The sequence below is a fragment of the Schistosoma haematobium genome, chromosome 1, assembly GCF_000699445.3.
Source record: "Schistosoma haematobium chromosome 1, whole genome shotgun sequence".
In the NCBI taxonomy this organism is placed as follows: domain Eukaryota; kingdom Metazoa; phylum Platyhelminthes; class Trematoda; order Strigeidida; family Schistosomatidae; genus Schistosoma; species Schistosoma haematobium.
Genome location: NC_067196.1, coordinates 12,995,493 through 13,022,218, shown reverse-complemented (window position 1 = coordinate 13,022,218; position 26,726 = coordinate 12,995,493). Strand labels below are relative to the sequence as shown.

General features: G+C 32.6%; 1 protein-coding gene across 2 annotated transcripts in view; it reads left to right on the top strand.

The window, feature by feature from the left end:
- Nucleotides 1-386: 386 nt before the first annotated feature.
- NRXN3_2 (Neurexin-3-beta) overlaps nt 387-26,726 on the top strand; it is a gene marked incomplete at both ends in the record, with an annotated part of 33,577 nt that continues 7,237 nt past the window's right edge. The window contains 10 exons of one of the 2 annotated variants that reach the window (XM_051210519.1): nt 387-404; nt 3,002-3,101; nt 5,195-5,612; nt 8,839-9,034; nt 10,939-11,269; nt 12,928-13,202; nt 15,051-15,219; nt 20,264-20,371; nt 21,317-21,458; nt 24,308-25,112. In XM_051210519.1, coding sequence (XP_051073174.1) covers nt 387-404; nt 3,002-3,101; nt 5,195-5,612; nt 8,839-9,034; nt 10,939-11,269; nt 12,928-13,202; nt 15,051-15,219; nt 20,264-20,371; nt 21,317-21,458; nt 24,308-25,112 — 2,562 coding nt within the window. Of the gene's footprint in view, nt 405-3,001; nt 3,102-5,194; nt 5,613-8,838; nt 9,035-10,938; nt 11,270-12,927; nt 13,203-15,050; nt 15,220-16,902; nt 16,999-20,263; nt 20,372-21,316; nt 21,459-24,307; nt 25,633-26,726 lie in introns of those variants that run through there. The other variant, XM_051210518.1, reaches the window with a different exon arrangement.

Sequence of the window (26,726 nt, the reverse complement as noted above, 5' to 3'; positions counted from 1 at the left end):
TTTCTAGTTACCTTTTATGAATAGCAAAATCCATAATATTTAGTAGTATAGGTAGAGTTTCTCAGTTCGACTTCACTGAAAAGAATATTTAGTCAGTAATGCATACAATTAACTATTTCATGCACCAAATATAGAACTGTTAAACAATAAATATCTCATTCATTTTATTTGTTATCTAGATATACAATAACATCAATGAATAAAAGATTTTTATATATAATTGTACAACCAATTTGGTACTCTGATGTTGTTCAATCAAATATTAAGCGAGAATTTGATAAGAATATGACGTGTTGTTTATTTTTCATTACGATGAGATGACTCGTATTCTTCTAGTTATTACCTTAGTCTGTCAGTGTTTATTTTCTACTTATTCAAAGGAAACTATGCTTGATTCATTCCAGGTAAGTCATTGAATGATGAAAGAATCACTGTTTGAGTAAAAAAACGCCTAGACTTTTGACTTATTTCATTTATAATGTGTTTAATTGATTCACCTAGTCTTAATATTGTTTGTCAGTGAAAGATGTGCACTTTAATTAACTGTCAACAGTAATTACATGTGAAATGGGTTTTATTTTGATATACAACTAACGTAATGTTATGGTGAGACAGTAGTTTATAAACTAACCAATCAGAATTGAGTGAACAACTCCAAGGTCATGGGACATATTTGAATGCAAAATGCATAAGTACGATCACCATAGAGCTGATTTCAAAAAGCTTTTATATTTTAGCGTCTACGAGAGTTGGGATTATTGAGAAGATTCATTAATTTTGGTGGCAAAACTTGAAATAACTGATAGACAATGTATAGATTATCGAGCTGATGTAATATTCCGAAGTGATGAATGTCAAAAAAATATTCAGCAAGATCAGGTACAATTTCAGCGTGTTCTAGATCAATACAGAAAAATAAGTGATGAATTTATATCTATCTTTCTAAGGTGTGGAGAGTATATTAAAAACTTGATGGACCCATCATCAGGAAAGGAAAGTTGAATGGAGGAGATAATGTCGAAGAAGACCATGTAAGTAGAATTTCCATAAATCTTCGGTATTTGTGATGAAAAATTACCGAATGAACGTTTTCAAAATTTCAGAAGCCACAATTTAATAACCTCGGCACCAGTTATAATGGAGTATCTACAATCAGACACCTCAATATACACCGACGAATGGAATTCATATAGCCCCCTACCTGGACATATCTACGATCACTGTGTCGTGGTCAACGTAAGATCATCCGGGGATGTATATCAAAGATAATTGTCATGGATTTTTATATCATATCGTTGCTCTATATGAAATGTTTTCTAATCGGTAGAGATATTTTAGGATCGTCTAAGTTCCTCTCAAACTTCACCCATAGATCACCGAAGATTACAAACCTCATTTTTCTACAAAGAAGCACACAGTATTTATGGAGATTTCTGGATTATGTGATATGAGTTATGAATTGATCTTATTTAGATGACTATTAAAAGCAAGGAAGTACTGGATATTTGTTTCATCCCCACACCTAATCGGGATCGAACCTGGGACTAAAAGTTTGTCAACAATTCACCTTTCTATAGAAGTCAATACTTTTAAGTTGAATTTTGAATTCAAAAAAGAATCCTGTTTAAATTACAGTATTCTATAATCATATTTTATTAAAATCTTTCAATGATTAAGTAGAAAAATTAACATTATCTAATTGATTATACACGAAAGTACTTTGTGGCGTGTGCTACTTATATTAACATAAGTAGTATATGATGTTAGTCGTGGACAGAAAGTCTGGCAGCAGAGAGACAAGAGGATCGAACAGTAAAGAACCGAAACAGAATGCAATTTGTATGAAAATGCAATAACAATGTAATCTGAATCATTTTGAGACAATCGATGGACATTTTGCGAATTAAGCATTTACTTTATGATTGTTAGATTTTATTAACAAGTCCTGTAATTTTGTGTTAATTACATTCGATTGTCCCCACCCGTGTTCTGTTCACTACAATATCACTAGTATATTCCCTTCACTTGATGGTTAATGCTTTCATTACACCAGAGATTATTTAAACCTAGTATACTTTCAAGTGATCAATGAATAGCTTACTACTATATATTTCATTTTCACATAAATAAATCAACATTATAATTGATAGTAACTAAATAGTCAAGTACTTCTAAAAATAATAAAGAAAACAATTTAGGTAAATCACTAATTAAACGCATAAACAGTTTATGAACTAAATGTATGAATTATTTATGAGTAAAGTTTTATTGAAATTAAATAACAACCTAAATTCATTTATAAATGTATAATTATAGTCGTGGTGTACAACAATTTAAAACAACCTACTAATGATAGTTCAAGTGTTCTATTATTAGTTTATCAATGTTTATGAGATCTGAAATGATTTATTGACAATAAAATAACTTTTTGATTGAGGTCATGAACCGATTGATGTTAGACCACCACTGAAAACGCGTAGGACTGAAGGACATAGGTTCGAAACCCGTGAGCAGGATCGTGGATGCGCACTGCTTCGGAGTCCCACAACAGGGCGAAACGGTCATCCAGTGCTTCTAGGTTTTCATTGGTGGTCTGATAATAATAATTTCCACAGCCCTGTACTGATGATTAAATAACTTTCATATTGTCGAGATCAGCAACCGATTTAAGTTATACAACCATTAAATACGTTGGATTACTAGACAGCTAACTGATTCTAGCAGTGTGCACTCACAGACCCATCACGGGGAATAGAACACAGTACTTTCGATCTCGCTCGCAGATAATTCACATCAAAACGAACAAGCTGGAATCCAACACTGTACAAGTCTATCTGGAATAAATTCACGATATTCAGTGACCATTTATTGTCTTAAATAGTTACCGTCTGCACACCCAACACGGTTAAATATACAATTATTATACAAAATAATGAAATAACGTTACCTATTTTTTACCCTCTTTGGTTTCTTTTCCCATCTTTTAAACATAAACATTTAGATTAATCTTGAAAAACTTGATAATACTATGCAAAAGTTCAAGAATATAAGTCAAACATGTAATGTATGCCCTAGTTCAAAGAAGACATCAATGAATAATGGTAAGTACACAAATTTAAATAATTCCTTACATTTATACTAGTTTTAAATAGCTTTCATTTGATAATTTGATTAGTATGTTGCCTAATTTTCCATGAAAGAAGTTAATTTCTGTTCATTGAGGTTGTCATTCATGGCATCAAATATCTATTCTTTTTCCCAACATTTTTCCTTGACATTTGTTTGTTTGTATGAGTAATTTATTCCCTATTACATTAAAGATTAGATAATGATATAGGTTAATGTACATTGTGTTATGAGAACGTTCAAATATCTCAACAATATATCGAAATTTTTAGTATGTTTTGAATGTGATTGCAATGAAATCCAAGACGTACATCTCTTCTTATTTGAGACTGGTCAGATGCACGAACGTATATCTCGTTGTTGGCATCCATAGTGAAACTCAGAGTTAGCATCTTTTAATTTAGAGGATACGGCATTAGGGTCTGAAGCAAAAGGTGCTGTATTCAAATCTCAGTATAAACATCAACATTAAGTTGTACGTTTATGAACTCGATGAGTCCCAAATATGAAGAAATTTACGTCCTGGATTCCAGCTTTAATCACAGATATGCAAAAAGACTTGCAATACAGAGGTAATTTTCTTCTAATGCTCGTAGGGCTAAGAAGAAATGATGAGTGGAAGTTCTAAACATTAACGACGGAAAATTTCTAATCCTTGCTAAAACATGAAGTGTTCCAAGTTCATTCTTAAGATCGTTCGGTTTTAGAAATTTGTTAGCGACTACTATTGAGCTACTTATTGTAGCTATAAGTAGTATGAATAGTATAATACCTTGAAGTGTGTACAATATGACAGTTTAAGTGGATATATACATCAGTGTAACTTGAGACCTATTCGATACATATCTTACTTTCACTACCGAAGTAAAGTGGTATGAACTTCCGCTTAATCGTACACAATCTGTCAAACCATTCGAATTGTCATCGATTTCTTAGTATCCATAAAAGTTCAATCTGATGAAGGTTTTATAAATATTTAGGAATCAAAAGCACAAAACAATAAATGGTACCTGTTTAATGTTGATTACTTGACAAATAAATTGATGTATTCGAACAAATTGGGAAATGAGAGTACGTCTAACACTTCAGAACTAATCTTTCAGATGAAAATAAAGAAAATTTCCGTACTTCTTAAAGTTACGATTAACATAATAAGATATCTGGAATAAGAATCAGTGAGTTACATTCAATAAGTCCATGATATTTCGCTGTTTATTTTGATTAAGGAGATAGGCTTTAAATGAATATCTATGCGCTTTAATCGATCAACTATTTACGTAATGAGTACTTCCTCTTACACATGAAATACCACAATACTCAGAGGTCAATAAAGTTATAAATATTTTGTCACCGAACTTTATTACTGTATTTGAGTGATATATAGTTCACCACAATCTTATGATCTTGGATATGCTTTACCGAATAACCAAAAATATTGGGAAATCTACTGTCCAATACAGTTAATGTGAAGATTATAACCTCATTGAAATATTTGGAACCAGTTACCAATCTTAAACATTATGTGAAGTCTTTATCAAGTATAAAATGCAGCTAATACATAATGAGAAATAATACAGTGGTTTAGCGTCAATCGTTAACTAGTGTACAAGTTGAGTAGAAATATGATATAATCGGCTAATCATAGATTACTTGAATGATAAGTATAAATAGTTGACTAGGAAATGGGTTTCATATCTAAGTGCCGATGTATACATCATTGAAATCATGCTACCTCCGTCAAACCCCCATACTGATATAAATGAAGTAACTAGGAAACATTCTATACACTGTACTTCAATAACTTTAAGAATAAATTGACTAAATCTCTATTTCTTCCTCAAAGTATCTGTGCTTTGTATAGAATTTAATAACTAAACTAGAAACTAATCATAAGTATAAACTGTCTTCCAAATCATACTTAAGAAATTAACTGGTATGTAAATCACTTCTTATAAATGCTTAATTCATCTATATTTTCATATATAGACATATGTGTATTGTTGTGTAAGAAAAAGTTGAAACGACTAATGGTTATATTATGTATTTTATTTTACCACATACGTATCAGGTAATGAGATTACTACAACTAAAGGCAAGTTAAAAACTTTATCCATCATGGATATGTTTCACCGACAAAGATTATTAACAAATATACATAACAGTACAAATGCATTACAAACAACTATCAAAAGAAATTATGATAATACACATTTCTATTCTGTAACATTTAAAGAAGCTGATTGTTACTTACATAATCCAAGTATGCATCTTTATGAAATATTCAATGTACAATTTTCATTTCGTACATCACAAGAAAATGGTTTATTATTATTTAATTCAAACAAACAAGGAGTTGATTTTATAGCATTTGAATTGATTAGAAGTTATTTAAATTTTGCATTCGACATGGGAAGTGGTTCTCAACATTATTCTTTGACAATGTATGAAGTTACTGATTCCAGATGGCATCATGTAGAACTAAGTAGGTGAGTTGTGAAACTATTTTCTTAAAGAATTTTTAATGTTCAAGAAACTAAAGAAACTAAATAAATTTATGGGAAATACTGATAAGTTGACTAAAATAGAAGTTAGAGATTAACACCGTTGGATGCCGGCTCGGTGGTCTAGTGGTTAAGTGCTCGCGCGCGAAACCAGTAGGTCCTGGGTTCGGATCTCGCGGCGGGCGAAGTCGTGGATGTGCACTGCTGAGGAGTCCCCCAATAGGACGAAACGGCCATCCAGTGCTTCCAGGTTTTCCATTGTGGTCTAGCTTCAGCCGACTCATGATCTTAACCATTGAAATTACTACAATCTCCACAAAACCCATCTGATATTAAAATAGGTCTACAATTTTCTTCTAGGCAGTGTTTAACGTTATTATGATAAACTGCTTTAAGGGTCTACCTGTATGATTGTGAAAATATATCGGTTTCGTGAAGTGATTATATAAAGATGATAATGTCATACATTACTTCTTTTTTATATTATTACTAGGCCCTAAATTCAACGTGACATTGAGTGGTTCATTTGAAAGAGCATTAAAGATGTTCACAAATCTTCTGGTATTTTAAATCCTTCAAAAATCTATTCCATTCCTGATAGATCCTTTGAAAAATTTCTTATACTGTTTTGATCATAATTCATTGTTGTTATTTTTTTTTAAATATTATGAAAAACTTCCGATGATCTTTACAAGCGTAGAAATTACGAATAAGGTACTCATCAGATTATTTATCAGTTAGGTACTTGACGAACTCCCATTTATTGACAACTGAATAAGGATAATACTAGATTAGAGTATGTTATTCCTTGACATCTAATTGATTAATTATCCATGAGATAAGCTTAGAGCCTAATGGTTACTTTGAATACAACTAAAGTATAAGTGACTCGGAGACACATTGAAGGAGATCATGAACCGATCGATGTTAGAACACCATTGAAAACTTAGAAGCACTGGACGGCCGTTTCGTTCTATTTTGGGACTCCTCAGTAATGCGCATCCATGATCCTGCTCGTAGGATCCGAACCTAAGGTCTTCAGTCTCGCGCGCGAACGCATAACCTACTGGACCACTGAGCCGGCATCCAATGGTATTAATGTCCAGCCTCAACCAATCCACGAAATTGCGCGACTATCTTCCATTGTACTGAAGTAGATACCTGTCTCTACCACTGGTCACGGCTTCTAACCAGAACTCCGAGGATTTTCTCACGACGCTAGTCACTAGTGAGCACATGGCAATCACCAGTTTAGGGGTTCTGGAGATCCGTGTTGGGTAGAAACAGGTGTCTACCTCAGTACAATGGAAGATGGTCGCTCAACTTCGTGGATTGGTTGAGGCTGCACATTAACATCATTGGATGCCGGCTGAGTGGTCCAGTAGGTTAAGCGTTCGCGCGCGAGACTGAAGGCACTGGGTTCGAAACCCGCGAGCGGGATCATGGATGCGCACTACGGAAGAGTCCCACAATGGGAGGAAACGGTCGTCCAGTGCTTCCATTTCTTCACTGGTGGCCTAACATCAATCGGTTTATGATCTCAATCAAAAATCTAACAATCTCCACAACACCTAAACTGAATATAATGAATGACTGGGACTTTGAGAAACTTGGATTGAAGAAGATTCAAACACAGAATGTGTAACCAGTCTGGAACATGAGTAAGTGTCGTTTTATAAATTATACTATTGAAACAATTCAAATGAAACAACTTAGACATGTAAAAACATTGGTGACATTTAGAGAATAAACTAAATTTGATGAGTAAAACGATGTGATACTTTATTGGTAAACATTTGAGTATACCTGATAGGATATATCAGATTCGGTATATATGGAATGAACGAAGATTTAGTGGGACAAACCAATGACACGATGTCTTACCAAAATATAAAAATCATACATTAAATATATCATTTTCACATCTCTTTTGAATTGTTCTTTGTATACTCCAATATTCCTCTAATTCTGTTGTAATTTTGATTGCTCTCCGATTTCATTCCTCTTCTCTTCATTTCAATCTTTGCCTGCCAGGCATTTCATTTCTGATTGACGCTACATACTACTTATATCTTTCGGTTTAAGTAGCAAATACAACAGCTAACTGAATCATCCTATTTATACTGCTTACATCTCCAGAGTAAAATTAAATTCCTAGTTGAGATAGATGGACTTGATAGTATTGGGTTTTCTGTCCTGTACAGTACAGCCCTTGCTTTTACTGTCTTAATGCATTTGTGATTTCTTTAATAATTTTGTTTAATCCATTCATATTAGGCTGAATAAAACACGTATTGAGATTAACCAGAGAACCATTGAAAACTTGGGAGAACTAGAAAAATATAACAAAACTCTCTGACAGTACTTAGCTGTAAATCTATCACCTTTCTAAGGTCACTTAATCAGTGATTAAAATATAGACCAGTCAACTGGAATTCTACAATTGATATTTTTGATGATGAAATTTAACTTCATTAACCTCAAAGGAATCACAGACAACAAAACCAGTATCTATAAAAAGCATTTAGAATTTATTCACATTTGTTGAACTCAAATTGCACTATACTTTATTTCATCATATAGTTATCTACAATATTCGTATCTGAATAATAGTTTCCTTTATAAGTTATACTTGAGAAATGTGAAGAAAAAATAGAAGAGGTAGTTAATAGTTCAATGATTTTATTCTCGAATTTGTGTGTTTGTAACTTTGTACATAAAATCGATAGGGTTCGATCTACAATAAGAAGAACCTGACATACATGAAATCGATCACCAGTTAGTGACCAACCAATTGTAAATACATCTCAGTCCTACAGCGGGTCAGTCGCGGCCTGGATAGCTCAGTGGTAACGTCTCTAATTGTGAAGTTGGTTGACACTAGAGCAAATCTGTCAGGTAGCGTCAGTTCCCTCAGGATTACAAGTACACCTTGCTGACGAGTGCCAAGTAGCTCCAAACCTAAATCCAGGGTTTCCTGTTGATAACCTTCAACCACCATCTTATCTCAATATAGTGGACACAATATCGAGTCACCTAGACTACTGGCCACATTGCATTCACCCTCATATCTCTTATATGTTATGTAATAAACTGGATTTGTGGAATTCTAAAAAAATCATTAACGTTTTCAATAGTATGAATGTCTTTCAATAAATATACACATCACATTATGTTTGGGAATTCATTGAAACTGTAACTTTTTGATTAGGATAGATTTAGAAAACAATACCTTACAGTTATACATCGATCGATACAAATTCAATGAACAATCTATAATGATACCAGTTATTAATGGTGATACTTCAAGAAATTTCAATTTAAATGATCCACTTTTTATTGGAGGTACTCCTCAGTACACTTTCTTGAAATGGAGAGAAAAATTAAATTCATATCATGGATTTCAGGTAATCAGCTCTTTACAACTTTTTTTGAGAGTAATCAGGTCATGTATAAGTCATGTACAAATAGATATAACTAGATAAAACGTTTTTTTCAAGTCCTAATGGTAGTTATCGTAATTTTCAATTACATAACAGATTAAGCTTGAAATGTCTTAGAAGAGTGGTCTTGAGATGACGTTTCTGCTATTATGTTCGATAGTGGATAATGAACGGATTAAACAACTTGTTATCAGATTTTTGGTAGAAATAAGGTCCATCAAAGTGGCAGCTAAAGACTCTGGCTATTGGGAATATCGTTCAAATAAAATGGTTTGCTGAACTTAAATAACGGACCTGTAGTGTAACATTCAGTTCCTAAATCTTCTCAATGAATAATCGGTAAATTATTCACCAATATTGTAGATACTTCTGGAGAAACACAACATAACAATTTATCAAAGGCATAAAGTGATTTCATATATTTTTGCTCTATCACTCTTATTGATAGTTAATATACATATATTCGTATACGGATTTTGCGAAGGCTGTAGAATTTCCGTAGTATGAATTGTGAAACAAAATTGGCTAGATCATCATTGAAAAACCAGGGAGTAAAAGATTTTTGTCCTCATACTATTATCAGACTCCACAGTAGTTTGCATGAGCTACCTTACCACAACGGAATAAATATAGGACCCTTAATCTCATGAGACGACGTCTAAAAAATTAACAAATAAACCAAAATCCAATGCTATACATTTCTAATTCCTCTCATCTCGTCATATTGTGTGACCATCTCACATTGTATTTCATGTCTGACCTCCACACACACAACACGATTGAACTCAATTTGTCACGACATCTCACATGAATGGACTGTATGAATTTCGTTGAGAATTGTATATTTAGTGATCAAATGGTAATTCTCATTGTAGGTGGCTTTATCGAGATTGTTAAATTTGTACATACTGGATGAATAACTGATGTTATTTGGACCATCACTGAGAGCTAGGAAGCACTGAACAGCCTTTTTCGTCCTAGTGTGGTACTATGCAAATAAGCCCATATTCGACCGTACCGTTAAGGGGATTTTAAATTCATTAGAAATATGAAATTCCCCTTTCACCCTCGTCGAAATAACACTTGGACATGTTCATCCTATGTATCTTGCTCCTCAAGAGCATGTGAACTGATTGGTGGATAACCGAGGGACTATATTCGTTTCGATCACAGAAAATCAGTTTATAATCTTGAATTTTAATCTCAGCTTTGCCTCATAGAATGTTCCCTAAACAGCTATCGGCATCCGATTTTTTATTATATAAGGGGTTTGATCATCTTTAAATCCAAGATGCACACTGTTGTTTTTTTTAAATGGAGCCTCTTAATGTCTTGCACAGACTTTTCCATATTCTGTTTCACGAGACTGCTTGGATGGCTAAATTCACTTGGTTTTGTTTACTTGAATCTTCTCATTAATGTTTAGGACTGCAATTGATCAGTCTCTTATTGGCATATGTGCATACTGTGAGTATTGCATCGATATTGCTTTAATTCACAAGCATTATAAGTAACTCTGAGATGCACGTACATCCAACTGATGACTCCCAAATAGAACGAAAGGCGCATCCTGAATTGCACTGCTAGCCACTATCCATCTTAACTTATAATTCTTGGAAAAGTGTTTTCAACCAACTGTTTTCCTGAAGAAATCGAATTCTCTTCCAATGAATTCGGTATTACAAATCCTACGTATTCTGTAATATTAAAAGGATAAGATATCACTTTGTGTTTACTGTGGTCTCAATGAATGCACTTTAAAGGGATCCATCAATCACTCTTGATAGAACAAATTGATCTTAAACCTGGTTAGAACATTCGGGATTTCTAGTTTTTGTTTTGCTTGTTGATCTTTTTCGAAATTCTAGGGATGTTTCGGTAACTTCTCTATAAATGGTTTACCCGCTTACAATTTGTTAAATAAAGCTAAACAAAAGTATATTTCAAACTGGACTATTCCAGTGTGCTATGATCAAATTATTCCTGGTTGTTTTGAACGTCCAAATTATGCTTTAAATTGTAATGAAATTCAAAGATATCCTAAACATCATACTATAAATAGAGATGGAAAGAAAGAAAAATTAAACAGTCAAATGTCGAAACCATATTGTTTAAATGATGGTTTATGTTTACACTCTTGGACTACGAACAAATGTGCCTGTGAATTAACATCATTTGAAGGGGATCGATGTACAAGAGGTTAGATTATGTTTAGATATTTTAAATTTAATTGTATAATTACTTAATTATGTTTTTAATGTATGAGTATTAGATATGTAGTTATGCACAGAACTTAAACCAATTTGAATCATAGCTAGCAGTAGAATGCAGGACAGGGGGTTTTTCTATTTCGAACTCTTCACCCGGATGATATCCACACCTGGCCTCGAACCCAGTGTCATTCGATTTAAGCGGCTCTTTGCGTTATCCAATTAGCTGTTGAATCTGAAACACATAAGGTGTATATTCTTGTATAGAAACTGAGCAATTGCAGTTCATAACGTCAATAGGAAGATCCAAACAATCAAAATACATGAATTCTGTTTAGCGATGTCATTATTCGACAACGATAAAGGATTTTACAAATCTTTCAATAAGGTTATTATGTTTCATTAAAAAAAGATCCACGCGACAATGGACAAAACTGTCGCCAACGTTTTCCAGGTTTCCATTGGTGGTCTAACATTGCTCAGTTCATGATTTCAACTAAAATTATCAATTACATTAGTGTTGGATCGATACCATCTGAAGACTGAAGCTGGGAGTTAGTAGAATAAGATTTTGAATGAGTTGCACTGTTTACTATATTCTTTTGTTACTCAGTGTTTTCATTTACTTTCATACGATGTGAAAGTATCAAAAGAATGTTCTCTAATGTTTTAGATATCACAGTCAGAAAACACACAGTAAAAGTAACTGGTGTAATGACTTGAAACAAAACTGATTTGAACTAGACTCTGACTGCTGCTACCTATAAGACTGTTCACTATAACTGAAGAGTAAATGCTACTTGCTACCTGTTGAAATGGCACGAAATACCTGAGCCAACACGAAGAAGACTGATTTATTTACCAATCACTTATTCAGAGACTTCCACAAAAACACTGATTATAAATTACATATCATTTTAAATGTTGTGATCAATCAATATATAATGAATGAATCTTACTAGTGGGCAATCATTAATCTAATTTGTGTATATAATTTATAAAATCAATGAATCAACTAGTGTAACTATGAGATGTTAGTCGTCACTGAATTATATATTTGTTTTCTCCTAAGTATACTGTTGCACAGATTTATATCCATATCGCCACCTGATCTTAGCTAGACAATTTTAAGTCAAAAATGTAAATCATTGAATGGAGGCCCAGTGGCATTACGTTTAAGTGCTCATAACGAAACTTGAATGTGCTGGATTTGTTTATCGGTGTGATCGTCATTGTACACTGTCGAGAAATCCTATACCAGAACAAAACAGCTTCCTGATCTTAAATGGTTGCCTAAATAAGAGAAGCCCTTAAGTAGAACATAAAATAAATATGTCGAACTAAGTCCGTAAAGGCTGCGAAACTATAAATTACTGCTGATAAGAATAGATACAATCAGTAATACTATAGAAAAATAATTGTTTGAAAGTGTTATACCACAATAAATAGGATAACAAATATTGATTGAACAGCTAGGTTAATAGAAATCTTTTAACAAACACAGTAGTAATTTCTATCAACCATCCACTGATGCAATAACTTGTTTGTTTATGGTATCTGTTACACTAATCACGAAGATTCATATTCAGTAAGATAATTACGTTTATTGATTGTTACTTATATACTTCTACAACATTATCTTATTAGCCGGTACAACTTTCCTATATGGTTCTAATCAAGATCAAAGGATCAATGTCAATATTAATAATTGGACTATGACAACCATGAGTGAAACTATAGGTTACTTACGTTTTATGTATAAAGATCGTTTAAGAAATACAAGAAAAGATGAATTTACACTTGGTATTCAAATGCTTCCAATGAAAAGTAACAGTAAATCTAGTCATTCTATTTTCACCATTGCAACTCTACTATTTATTACAAACCTAAAACAAACAGGTGACTTTATACATTTATTTTTAGTAAGTACTATTTTTATGTTATACTTAGTATCTTATTATGTTAATTATGTTGAATAATTTAACAGTATACTAAAATGAATATTCGATTTAGGTTGTCTATCGAATGTCATGCTGTAACATAACTATAACACATATGTTTATGGAGGTATTTGCATTTCTATGACTAAAAATGACGAGAAAATTCAATTAAATTAAAAAGTCATTAACTGTTTACAAAATGACCAAGTTTACCTCATTGAAGACTTGGTAAATATCTATATATTTCTCAAGACTTATTATTATATGGTGTTGTTATATGGTTCTGTGGTCCACCATCAATACAGCCACTGCCAGGAAATTCCTACTCACTGTCTTTTCGTGGCAGGTGTGTTGTTGACGAGAATGAGAGGACGAGAAGTGAATGTTCGGTGCTCTAACCGAGTTAGTGGAAACGGAGGGTCCACCTAGGGGAGTTGGATAACCCTGATTCTAAACCAATGGTGTGCATGGGCTCTAGGATCCTGAGAAAACAAACGGTGTATGAACCAATTATTGGTCACTGACTACCATGGGGCTGTATCTCTTGACGTTGCTCCACTGCCTTGTGGATCAGAGCTTTAGGTCAAAGGGTCCAGGTGTGGCTCTTCAAGAAATCCACTTGTTTCGGTTTGGGCACCCGTACAGTACCACAGCCCACACAAACACATTTTACACTATGAAACTGACGTATTTAGATAGTAACTAAATATTAGGTCAATCATAGGCCAATAAACCTTATGAATTATATACATTCTTCGAGTTAGTAAGTTCTATGGATTAAATATTTGTAAAAGATCTTTACATATTTAGTTATCGTTATTGAAATGTTAAAATAACAAATTAAATTATTTTATGCTCGAAGGCTAATTCAAGCATAAACAAAACTTAATTATAACAAATTACAGACACTTATATAATATCTCATCAAACTGTCTATCATCTTCTCTAGTAATCTTTATAGGCAATATGTTCAAAAATACTCCAGTTAAAACCTGCGCACAGCAATTTTCAGATTATTACTTACAATAAAGCTTAATGCAACATAGTGAGCAGTTCATTTGATAATCATTGCAACAGGAAATACATATGGATGTAACTGGTAATTAAGTGGGTTTAACATTTCAAGAATCAGACAATAACAATAGGGATGTACGTATGTTAATAAAAGACTAATCAAATGCAATCCTAAATATTAATGGCAACATTCCAACAACCAATACAAAATGAATTCAAACTTCACCACAATCCATAGACTAACAGCTATCTGGACTCAGTTGCTAGGTGGATAACGAGATGACCATTGAAACGAACTGTACTCCGTTCGAGTTCCAAAGTGAACATCAACTCTAAGGTGCATGTACATTCAGTTGACGAGTCTCGAATAGGTTGAAACACACGTCTTGGATTCCACTGTTAGATACCATCCATTTCTACCTATTACGTATTTGATATGAGATAATATCGAGACAATCCGTACAGGATGTATATATGCGAATAATAGACTGATCAATTACAGTCCTGAACATCAATGGGAACACTCAAACAAACGATACCTAATGAATTTAATATATATTATCGTTTCGATTATTGCCATTACTGGTTTATAACACGAGAATCGACAGATTCAAACTGTAGAGTTGCATGGTTTTACCACTGCAAAGTTAACAGAAATATTCCATATTCTATGGTTTTCATTTGTTCATTAGACAATATTGAATAGAACTAATTCCCATGAATCATTCAACTAAACATGTTTCATTTTTTTTTATAAAAAAAAGGTATTCTGAACGAAATTATACTTCACTGGATAATATTTTAATTGTGTTTTAGGAATCAGATAGATTAAAACTTAATTATGATATGGGCGGAGGTATCATTCATATTATTGGTCCTAACTTACCAGTGAATGATGGATTTTACCACAGAATACGTGGTTATCGATTGGATCATCGTGTTATTCTAGAAGTGGACAATACAAGACAAATGTATGAAGTGAACAGTAAGCAAAAAGTGAATTCATTTGAGATAAATTAGATTATGATCGCGTTCTTTTAGTTTTTAAATAGAAAATAAATATTATAGAAAATAACCCAATTCATTCAGTAACATTAATTAGGTCAGTAGTGTATGCGTTTCAGAGTTTATTATATATATATACATATATATATGCCAGTTAACTTGTCAAATAGAACACTGTCACAGTAAACTTCCAGAAATAAAATTAATCCCCACAAAAGCCTCTTAAACATAGTGTTAGTAATAATAATAGTAAAATATCAAGGTCAAGGTATGACATAGATTTTCTGCACACATACTCCAGGTCTTAATTAACAAGTAACTGTGGCGTCAGTTAATTTCGGTTGAGGATCTTGACAGATTTAAATGAATTATGTGAGAAATCTTGAAATCAGTATAAGATTTAGCTTAAGTTTAGTCAATCACATGTTCTAAGTTCCAATTGTCTTCATCTCTTACTTTGATAAATCTACTGTTTGTGGGATTGTTACTGACTAATTGGCCGCTTCTTACATCCCACAGACTACTTCAATACTTCAAATCAAAGAATAAAGTAAAAGCATGAAATATGAGTAATGTCTTTAACCTAAGGTTAATTATTTGCAGGAAACTGAGTGCATGTACAGGGTTGCAAGCGACTTTGTTCTTCCAGAGACTTGTGGAACCACTCAAAGTATAGTAATAACATAAGCAATTTTCCAATCAAAAAGAGACACAATTCTTTATTTTTCTAAGTATTTTTGAAAAGTTTCTACTCAATACTGACTAGGTAAAACATTTTCAGCCTGTTTCTGTGATTTTAAAAACTTTATTGAGAGAGATATTTGAAATCCCGACATACGAATTTGACACTTTTAGGCAACTAAATTTGTTATCAAAGTGCTTGAACTGTTTATCATGAAATTAGAACGCTTCAAAGAATTTCAAAGTATTGACTAATATCAATATCAGTATCGGTTAATTGTTCACCCTGTCACTGATAGCAATATATTTTGTTGAAAAGAAACTCTGAGTATTTGTTTTGCAAAAATAATTCACTTACGCTAAACATAATTCATAGTATTTCAAAACTGTAAGTTATTCACCCATACACTTCACTCACAAATGGTTAATAAGAACCAAACAAATGAACTTCTATATAGATTCTGTGCCCAAATGTTATTCGTATTTATGCTTACGTAGTTTTGCATAACCATCATGACCACTATCGCCTAGTAGATAAACCATTATTATCTCTTGAAGATATGTTTATAAGCGAAGTTCGTTCTTCCTGTGGGTAACCTGCAGACGATTAACGGTTGCTTTTAAATTGGAGTTTATAGCTGATATATTTCGTTAATATATTGTAGAATTTTAGCTAATATATTTACGTCTCGAACGCTTAACCTTTAGCCTGTCCTCCATTGTCATTAGTGATTAACTGCCTCACATACGACACGTTTGAACTTCACTGGCCATGGATTCTCACTAGAATTCCAGGAAATCTATATTGAAGCTAGTCACCAATGTGCACATGATAATTATCTGTATATGATTGTGGAGATTGTTGAGTTTCATAAATGATTGAAGTTTTAACTCAACAAAGAATACTCCTTTTATTTGTTTCTGATGTTTATGTGGTCATACATCCATTATGTGTTCTTTTTTAAATCAATCGACTTTGTAGGGACGTATGGCAAAAGTTTCAATAATCAAGAGGTAATTTGGATTGGTCACGCACCAACACTGAATAAAACTGATATATTTCACGGATATATGACTGGTAAGTAATACGTTATATGTGAGAATTCATGAAAATGAGTGTTAGTCATTATATTATATATTTTTAAATAAATAGTGATGGATTCCAATCATCAACACTTTCGAAATCTGTTTTTCCTATTTCCGTAGTTCTTTTTATTTAGGAGGCTTTTAATGAATGTTGAGATGAAATTTAGATTGTTTATTTCAATCAATAAAGTGTAATTTGATGGATGAATGCAATGAAATGAAATGCCAACATAGAACAAACCTGGTGAAATATCATGTGTACTTGAACGAAGTTAGCTTGCTGAGCACTAATTTCTTAAGACATTAATGTTAACCCTAATCTTTTGGTATCGTATCATAAATTCGACAAGACACAGCAATCATTGTAGGCTTCGACTCCCTTATTACACTAAGAGTATACGTTTAGAAATTGTTTAATCTAGTCAATTTTCCACAATGAATAATGGTTAAACAAGAAGAAATTAAAATGTTATCATTCAAATACTTGTAATTTGAGATAGTATCGAGGCGATCCGCATAGGATATACGTATGTCAATAAAAGACTAATCAAATGCAATCCTAAATATTAATGGCAACATTCCAACAACCAATACAAAATGAATTCAAACTTCACCACAATCCATAGACTAACAGCTATCTGGACTCAGTTGCTAGGTGGATAACGAGATGACCATTGAAACGAACTGTACTCCGTTCGAGTTCCAAAGTGAACATCAACTCTAAGGTGCATGTACATTCAGTTGACGAGTCTCGAATAGGTTGAAACACACGTCTTGGATTCCACTGTTAGATACCATCCATTTCTACCTATTACGTATTTGATATGAGATAATATCGAGACAATCCGTACAAGATGTATATATGCGAATAATAGACTGATCAATTACAGTCCTAAACATCAATGGGAACACTCAAACAACCAATTCGAAGTGAATTCAAATTAATATGACTTTCATGGAAACTTCTGAACGATTAGTTTTTTTGAATCAATTTTATTATAACTTGTCATAATTTACTGATTACTGCTATACTAAATGTGGTTGTTAATTGTTATTACCTGGAAAGTAGATTTCTTTCTACTTCTTGTTCAACGAAATAAAATTGAAATGGTTTGATGTAATGAATAAACCTAGACTGTTAAATAAATATTTGTTTATTAACAAACAAACATTTAATAAAATGATATCCAAAATATTCATAAAATATTTATCATTCTATGTTTGGTAAATCAATAGAGTTGAATACATTGAATTAACAATACAGTAATCACTTCTAATGATGTCTGGATATTAAAGAAAGTAGCATTAAATTAAACATCAAACTTACTTTACTTACTTACGCCTATTGCTCCTCGTGAATGAGCATAGGCCGCTCACCAGCATTCTCCATCCAACCCTGTCCCAAGCAATCCTTTTCAGCTCTTTCCAGTTGTTATTCATTCTTTTCATATCTGCTTCTATTTCCCGACGTAATGTGTTCTTTGGCCTTCCTCTTTTCCGCTTCCCTTCCGGATTCCAAGTCGGGGCTTGCCTCGAGATGCAGTTTGATGATTTGCGTAATGTTTGTCCTATCCATTCCCATCGTGTTTCCTAATTTCTTCTTCAGCTGGAAGCTGGTTTGTTCTCTCCCAGAGTGGGCTGTTGCTGATGGTATCCGGCTAATGGATGTTGAGTATCTTGTGTAGACAAGCATTTATAAATACTTTTACCTTCATGATGGTGGTTGCAGTAGTTCTCTAAGTTTCAGCTCCGCGCAGCAGAACTGCCTTGACGTTCAAACTGATGATATAAAATTCACCAGAGATCCTCGAATACACATTTGTGTTGTTTTATCACAATGTAAAAAGATGATCTTTTTTACGAATACTCATTTTGCGATTTATTTCTCAGTGACGGTCTAAGTTTGATATATCATAATTTTTACCTTAATTTAAGTAAGTAGTTTGATGAATAATAATCCATCTTTGAATGATTTCATTTTGGATAAATCAACCTCAAACGTTAGACATATTCGACAGTTTTTTTATTATGGCTTTTCGCCGCTATAGATAAGTTTTACGATAAACTGAAAGATAAAATAATCATATACACTTGGTGTTTATATCATCATCCAATAATTTAAAGAATGCTGAAGTGGTTGATTCTCAATGAATTTAATGATCAACATATTCTTGACTGTTGAAACAATTGCAATGTTTAAACTAACTAGACTTTAAGCTTAAGCTATCTAAGGTAAACACTGATTAAGTAGTCAATGAGTATGAAACTGTATAAACATTTTCATCTTTTGAAGATAAATAGTTTTGAAGATTGAACAAAACAGTTGTGTCCGATCTACTTTGTTTTCAGTAATCTACATTACTATGTGCAACTTAACAAAATTGTTCATGCTTGAAATCATGCAAGAGGTAAAGACGTTTGCAATGAAATTAAAAATCCCACAGCTTTTTATTCCAGAAAAAGAGCTGCTGGAACCGAATGACAAGAATTGTGTACATGATTAAGTGAAAGAAGCAAACAAATGGGAGTAAGCAGTCTTGCTTAACAATGGTCTTCCTTTGGAATGCATCTGTGAGCTGTCTCCATGTACAACTTCAAAGTGAAGTCTGTCGTCAGAATTCCGTATGATAGTCATAATCTTCCGGGGTACATCGTAGTGAGGAAGAAGGTTTCATAAGTTTCTCCTATCCACGCTGTCGAATACCTTCTCACAATAAATGAAGCTGGTGCACGATGATGAGTTACATTTAATTGGTTGTTTACAAATTATCCGGGATATCACGATTTGAGCGATACACAATCGATCCTTATGGAATCCAGCCTGTTGATCTCGAGGTTGGGAGTCTACTGAATCTTCCATTCAGTAGAAAAAATACTACTGAAAATTCTGCCTGGTACCGATGTTTTGATGTCTTTCTAGTTCTCACGCCTACTGAGATCTTTCTTTGGTTACTTGATGAAGCGTCCTTCTTGTTCTTCCTCCCAAATCTTCGTGAATATAACGTAGAGCACCTCTGCAATTCTTCATGGTGTTCTACCAACCTGTTCCTCTGTTCTTGAATTTCAGTGATTGGCTTGCCTTCTTTGTCCTCGACTGGTCTCTCTGGTTTACTATATTTCCCTGTTAGTTTCTTCGTTGTGTCATATAATTGTTTCATATTTCCTCCTTTTGCAGCTTTTTCCACTATCACTGTTAGGCCTTTAACGTATTTGTGCTTGTCGGCTCTGATGCCCTCTTTACTTGCTTGTATATTTAGCTACTGCTTTCACTTCCTCTGTTCTTGTTTGGCACGTTGAAACTGGTGCTTCTTCAACCCGTTTCCGGTTATTCTCAATGGTGGTTTCCTCTTCGTTGAGTAGATTTTGTAAGTCTTGGAATCTGTTGTTGAGGGTTATCTTGAATTCGTCGGGTTTTTCAGTATTTCGAATAAAGGCTGTATCAACCCTTCATACTGTTGTGCTTTTTTGGCTTGATCTGAAGCTATGTCAGCTCCATCGTTAGTTCTCACGCCTTCTATTGATCTTCTGAATTTTTTGGTGATAAAATATGATTGATATAGTTCTACGTAGTGTGATCCGGTAAGATCCATATACTAAATTTTAAAAAATGACATTCCTTAATGATTCACACTCAAACTTTAGTGTAGTCATTTTCGTGCAATCTATTGTAGAATCCTAGGTAATCGATCTCTGAATAGTTTTCACGTCAAATTTGCTTAGATCGGTAAAATGGAGTATATTTTGATAGTTCAAACGTCTTGGAGAACTGTAATCTCACGATGTTAAACGGCTATATAAAGAAACATTATGAGCAGTTGCAAGGAAATTACTCAACTTATCGGCGGATTATGGTAGGGACTGACATAAATAAAAATGAATTCCAATGCTTGTAAGGATATGTTTAATTACTGTAGTCATTTTACAGTAAGAAACATGCTGAATTTGTTCAATTTTGATATGCCAGTTCTTCTAACATACCAGTTGGTTTTAAGTGTATGATTCTAAGGACAGCTATTAAAGCTGTATAATATAAAGACTTGTATTCATGGTTTTTCTGTTAGCAAGTTTCTAGCAATGTAATTATATCAATAATGAAGTTAAACTTAGAACATTGAAGATAGTTGAGTGGTCTGTTCATTCCGGTAGACCACTTGATATCGTATCTGATAGTCTTTAACGAGTAATAGAATAATCTCTCACCTTGAATTGTCGCTATTTCTATGCTTGTATGAGTCATTTTACATAATGTACACTTACGGTTTACATTTTCATGTTTAATCTCATAGTCCCTGTTTGTTATTCACCTTTAGGTGTGTACTACAATGGTTTATTATTGAATGACCTAGCTGCAGGTCTATCATATCTACCATTTATTCAAGTGGCGAGATTTGGAAAAGTTGAATATGTGCCTACATTTCAACCACTTTTACCCACATCACGTTCAGTTGATGAGTAAGTTAGAATTTAAGCCAAATTTATTATGTAATTGCCTATATATTGGATATTTTATTTTTATTTTCCAGGATTATATACGAAATTATCGAAACAGTTTTTTAGTTACCACTCAAATGAGGCTGAACGGGTACTAGAAAAGATTATAAAGAACAACAAGAATAAACTATATTTTGAGAAACACATTATATCATGTAGTTTGTAAATTAAAACATTTAATGTTTCTATTTAATAAGGACAAAGTTGGACTAAAGGTTAAAATCTTTAATGCTGAGGTCATGTCTAGACTTCAGGGTTCGAATCCCGCGAGTAGTGTCGTGGGTGCGTACTGCTGAAGTGTTCCATACTAGGACGAAACGGCCGTCCAGTGCCCTAGGTTTTCCGTGGCAGTCTAGCTTTAATAGACTCATGAATTCAACTATTAAATTACTTTTTTAATATTGGGCTACTTTCAAATACTTTATCATTTTATCTGTTTTAACCTTCTATTCTAAGTGATCATGTTTCACTTGTCGCTAATAAATATTACCAGTAATAAGACCATTTTAAACAAACTAAAAACGACAACATTTGCGGAATATTATGAATTCGAATAAAGCCAGAATAAACATGGATGCAGAATTATATGAATTCATTATATTTCATGATTTCTCATCAATTGCTCACAACCATATATGAAATGAATTTTAACATTGAACATGTTCCAAAGAACTTGAGACTGAGAAGCACAACGGCTCCTTACAATGCAATAGCTCAGCATTTATCTAACACCGAGCACACTATTGACATTCTTCAAGCCTTCAAAATTATTAGTAGACAAAGAAATACAGCGTCTCTTTGGTTTGCTGAAGCAATTACGATAAGGAAACTCAAGCCTGATTTGTGTATCCAAAAAGAGACAACAATAAACCTATTATTACCCCGACAAATCATTTTTGGTCATTATCCTTATTTTGTTAGTGTTCATTTTGTTATGTGATCTTTCCTTAGTGAATTATTATTTTGTGTACATTGAAACCACTTCTTTACCCATACATTTCCACTCAATTCTCTCAGCTTATGTAAACTCTTAAAATCTTGTTCAATTAGTACACAAACCATCTTATCAACTTTTAATTCCAAGAATCATGTGTAAACCCTTCATAACGTCTAAAATTATAACACAGTTCACCTTATCTTCCTTTGAACTTCACTCAATTATTACACCAGCCACCACTCATGTTTCTTGATTCTAACACCAAATGATCTACGACCTGTTCCTGCACATTCATCTATGTCAATTGTTTCACACTATATCTTACCTCAATGTTAACTTTAAATACATATTTCGTTATGAACAGCTGATGAGAAACCACGAAGTATAATGAATTCTGCATCTATGTTTATTCTGGCTTTATTTAAATTCATAAAGGGAACCAATTGTATAGTGAATTCATTTAATTTTGTTGCTTTTTCTCCAATTACACCATACAAGCTAATATATTGAATTATTTACAACAAAATATTTGAAAGTGGACTATTCATCACCACTAAAATAAGTGAAGTGTAATGTGAAAGAAGTTAAGAATTAATGTCCTACTGTTACTCGAGTTGATAGTTCTGAAATATTGAGAACAGTTTATTACGCAACTTATATTTTACAAAATGTTTCAGGAAGTTTAGAAAAGAAAAGAGGTCATATGAGTTCAGTTGAGCAGACTGTGGTTACATGTAATTGGAGTAACAATGAATCACAAAGTTATCAGGTCAGTTGAGAATTACTAAATGACTTTTTGAACACAAAAGTCAGGTTTATGGCCTCAAATTGTTATGACTTCTGAGAATTCCAGTAACATAGAATTGGACTGTTTATGGATATTTTCAAACGAATTACATAAATCCGCTTTAAAGGTCTTGTCTGAAAAGTGGAATTCTGTAATAAATAATTTTCCTAATTTATAGCAGCATTTCGTACATCAATGCTTCATATCATGACATTATCTGATAACTTAGATTACATTTACATAGTTTATTATGTTCAGTCTAAATCGTGCCTTCAATAAATAGTGGGTGATGGTAAAAAGAAAATGATGACTACTAAATGTAATCATATGATTTGAGTAGTTTAAAATTAGTAAACATTTAATTTTATAAATCATTCTACCAATGGAATGTCTCAAAAAGATGTTTCACAGGTGATGTTATAACGTTTGCTAGTCTTCACTTCCTTGGCCAGTATCTCAAGGAAAAATCTCTCTAGTCAAAATCCCGATCTGTTCTTCTCAAATTCGAGTACACTTGTCCGTCTATAGACCAGTTACTAAACTTAACCAATGACACTTTTAGGCTAGAAAAATGAACCTTGAACAATGACGAATAACCTCGACTGTTGTTGATCCGCTGATATAAACAGCTCCTTCTTTTCTTTAAATAAAAGAACCCCACCGGAAAGCTTCGATAATTGTACATCATGCACACATGCATTTACATACAGACATAATGAGTAACATCAAACCATGAAAAAAGTCATAGTTTACACATTAACTAGCAAAAAGCGGTAGTGAACAGGTCAATTTATGAATAAATAATTAATAATAACTGAAGGACACTGAACTGTATTGCAGTTGTTGGCAGGATGAATAGTAACTTATAAGAAGGGGAAATATAGAACCATAATAGTTCAGTTATGCGATAATTGTACAATAAAAACTCAAACAATGACAATCGGTGAAATAGCTCCGAAATTTCCAAAATCTTCAGTACTCACCCCGTAATAACAGGTGAAAGAATCATTTGGAAATCATTCAATGATCTATTCCCTTGATTTCATGTTTGTTTTTACCTGTTATTATCTGTTCTACTATTTGTAGGTTAATATCATTTGAGTCGAAAAATGTTGATATTCAAAGTACATCAAACATTCCCGCTGACAGTGCAACAACATATATCAATCAAGATGACTACAACAAAGACGTAATTAAAGATGTTCTAAAAAGATCATCACAATCTTCAGAAATTACCAATTCCATTTTGAGATTTCCATTGTCGAATTTTAAAAATTACACCAATATTATTTCGAATGATTCATCAAATAATAACAATAATAAACATACAGATAATATTAACCAATATCAAATGAATCGTAATAAATGGAATTTAAAGGATGTTAATAACCATATTAATATATGGTTATTAACTGGTTTAGGTTGTACTGGCCTTGTTTTATTTATCTTCCTCACATTCCTAGCATATAAATGTCACTATACTAAATATGCAAATACTCGCTTTTTACATCCAAGAGAAACTACACTTGACAGACAATATTTTTCACATAAATCTGTAGATAATAATCCTAGTCCAACTGATTGTTTATTAAAATTAAATGACATTCATTTTAATATAGTCCCCAATTATTTAGAAGTGTATACAGATCAATCTGTTTCAACTTCAAATAATACCCTTAAATTATTAGACAGTTCAAGATATCCATCTGTATCCAATGTTAAACCAACTTCTTTAATTTTTGTTAATGAATCCATTAAACTTCCAATGAATTCATTGATAACTGAAAATGAATGTATGATACATAACAATCCTATATCACATGTATGTCATATCAATGTAAATAATGCTCCAATAGATGATTCAGTAAAATCTACATTATCTCCTATTAAGGTCAGTCTCAGTTAAACACTAGATCTAACTTATGATTATATGATTAATTCATTTTTAAACATACCTAGTGCATTTTATCAATGGTGAATGAAGCATTCAATATAATGAAATACATGAACTATACTAGAATCGCACCAAAACATTCCCATTTATCTTCAGCTATGTATATTAATCATTCAATCTTTACACATGAGAACAAGTGATACCATATTATGATTGTTATTATTTCATGATCAAATGTACGTTTCTACAGCATAAACAAAAACGAAATTATTAATTGCTCTGCATTCAGTCATAGATACATGCATAGTAGATAGACTAAATCTAATCAAATACGTATATTTACCTATTCAGCAGTATAATATGATATATGATATCATCACGTGAATAAAATAGGCTAATAATTTGATATGAATGATAAAAAGTAAACGTAGAAAAATTACAAATTACATTTTATTACATAATCAAAGTAGAATTGAGATTTTGAAGTTTCTTCAAATACGTTTAATGTTCTTTCAAGATGAACTGAAGAAGATTCATATTTCTTTTTAATGATCTAGTTCAAAGGATTATGAATCCAACAGATAATTGATTAAGCTTTTACTAAAGGATGATGTCATTATTCATTTTCAAAGTCTTATGTCATAGTACTGTTGTAGATTTTCTCTTTGTATAGAGTATTCTGTAATAGTTCTTAAATGACATTCATTTGTTTCATTAGTCAATACTGTATAAACACAATCATTTATAATTGAGATTACTTCTTCGATAATAGAATTCTATGTCCTGTTTATATTTATTAATTAGTTTTATAGATAAACTTGTGATGAAGCTATGGCTTCACCGCTGATCTCTTTTATGGCTGATTGTTTCATGGTCAATCTGGAGTATACGATACTTCAATCAATCATCAAGAGCGTGAATGCATACAAAAAATGAATAGATAATACGTTTATTATCTGGGGCGAAAATATCGACCCCCCTATCACATTGGATAAATTCAACAATTATCATCGTACAATTCAGTATGAATTACAAATATAGGTGAACTCGAAGTTTCACTTCCTTGATGCCCTATTAAAATAGTTAGATGATTCACTCTGAAGATTCATAAACAGAAAATTAACATGAAATAATCAATACATGAATTTACAAAGCAGGTCTCGACTTATCAGAGAAAGGAATCCAATACACTTTTTATCTTTGACAGTTAGATAAACAATGTACTATCCCAGATCAGATAAACATTGATAAAAAATGATGATTCATTTAGGTTCATTTAAACTAACTTGAAAACAAAGACAAAATGTGAAAGAACATTTCTGGTTCAAACGAAAACTCTTTGATGGCGATACTACTATTGTAGAAATTCTGACACAGCGAGTAACATAATCTCTGAGGAAAATATTTTATACTGGTAAATTTTTTATCAACTTCTTCATTTGATCTATCATTCATGGATGTGTATGGATGTACTTTCATTTTGGGCCAGATCAATATGCATTTATATGCTAGCTTGCTCTTGTGAAGGATATTATATTGACCACACAAAGCGAATACTGTCTAAACACATCTTGGAACGTTACCCAAAGTGAAATTTAAAAGGAGAATGCA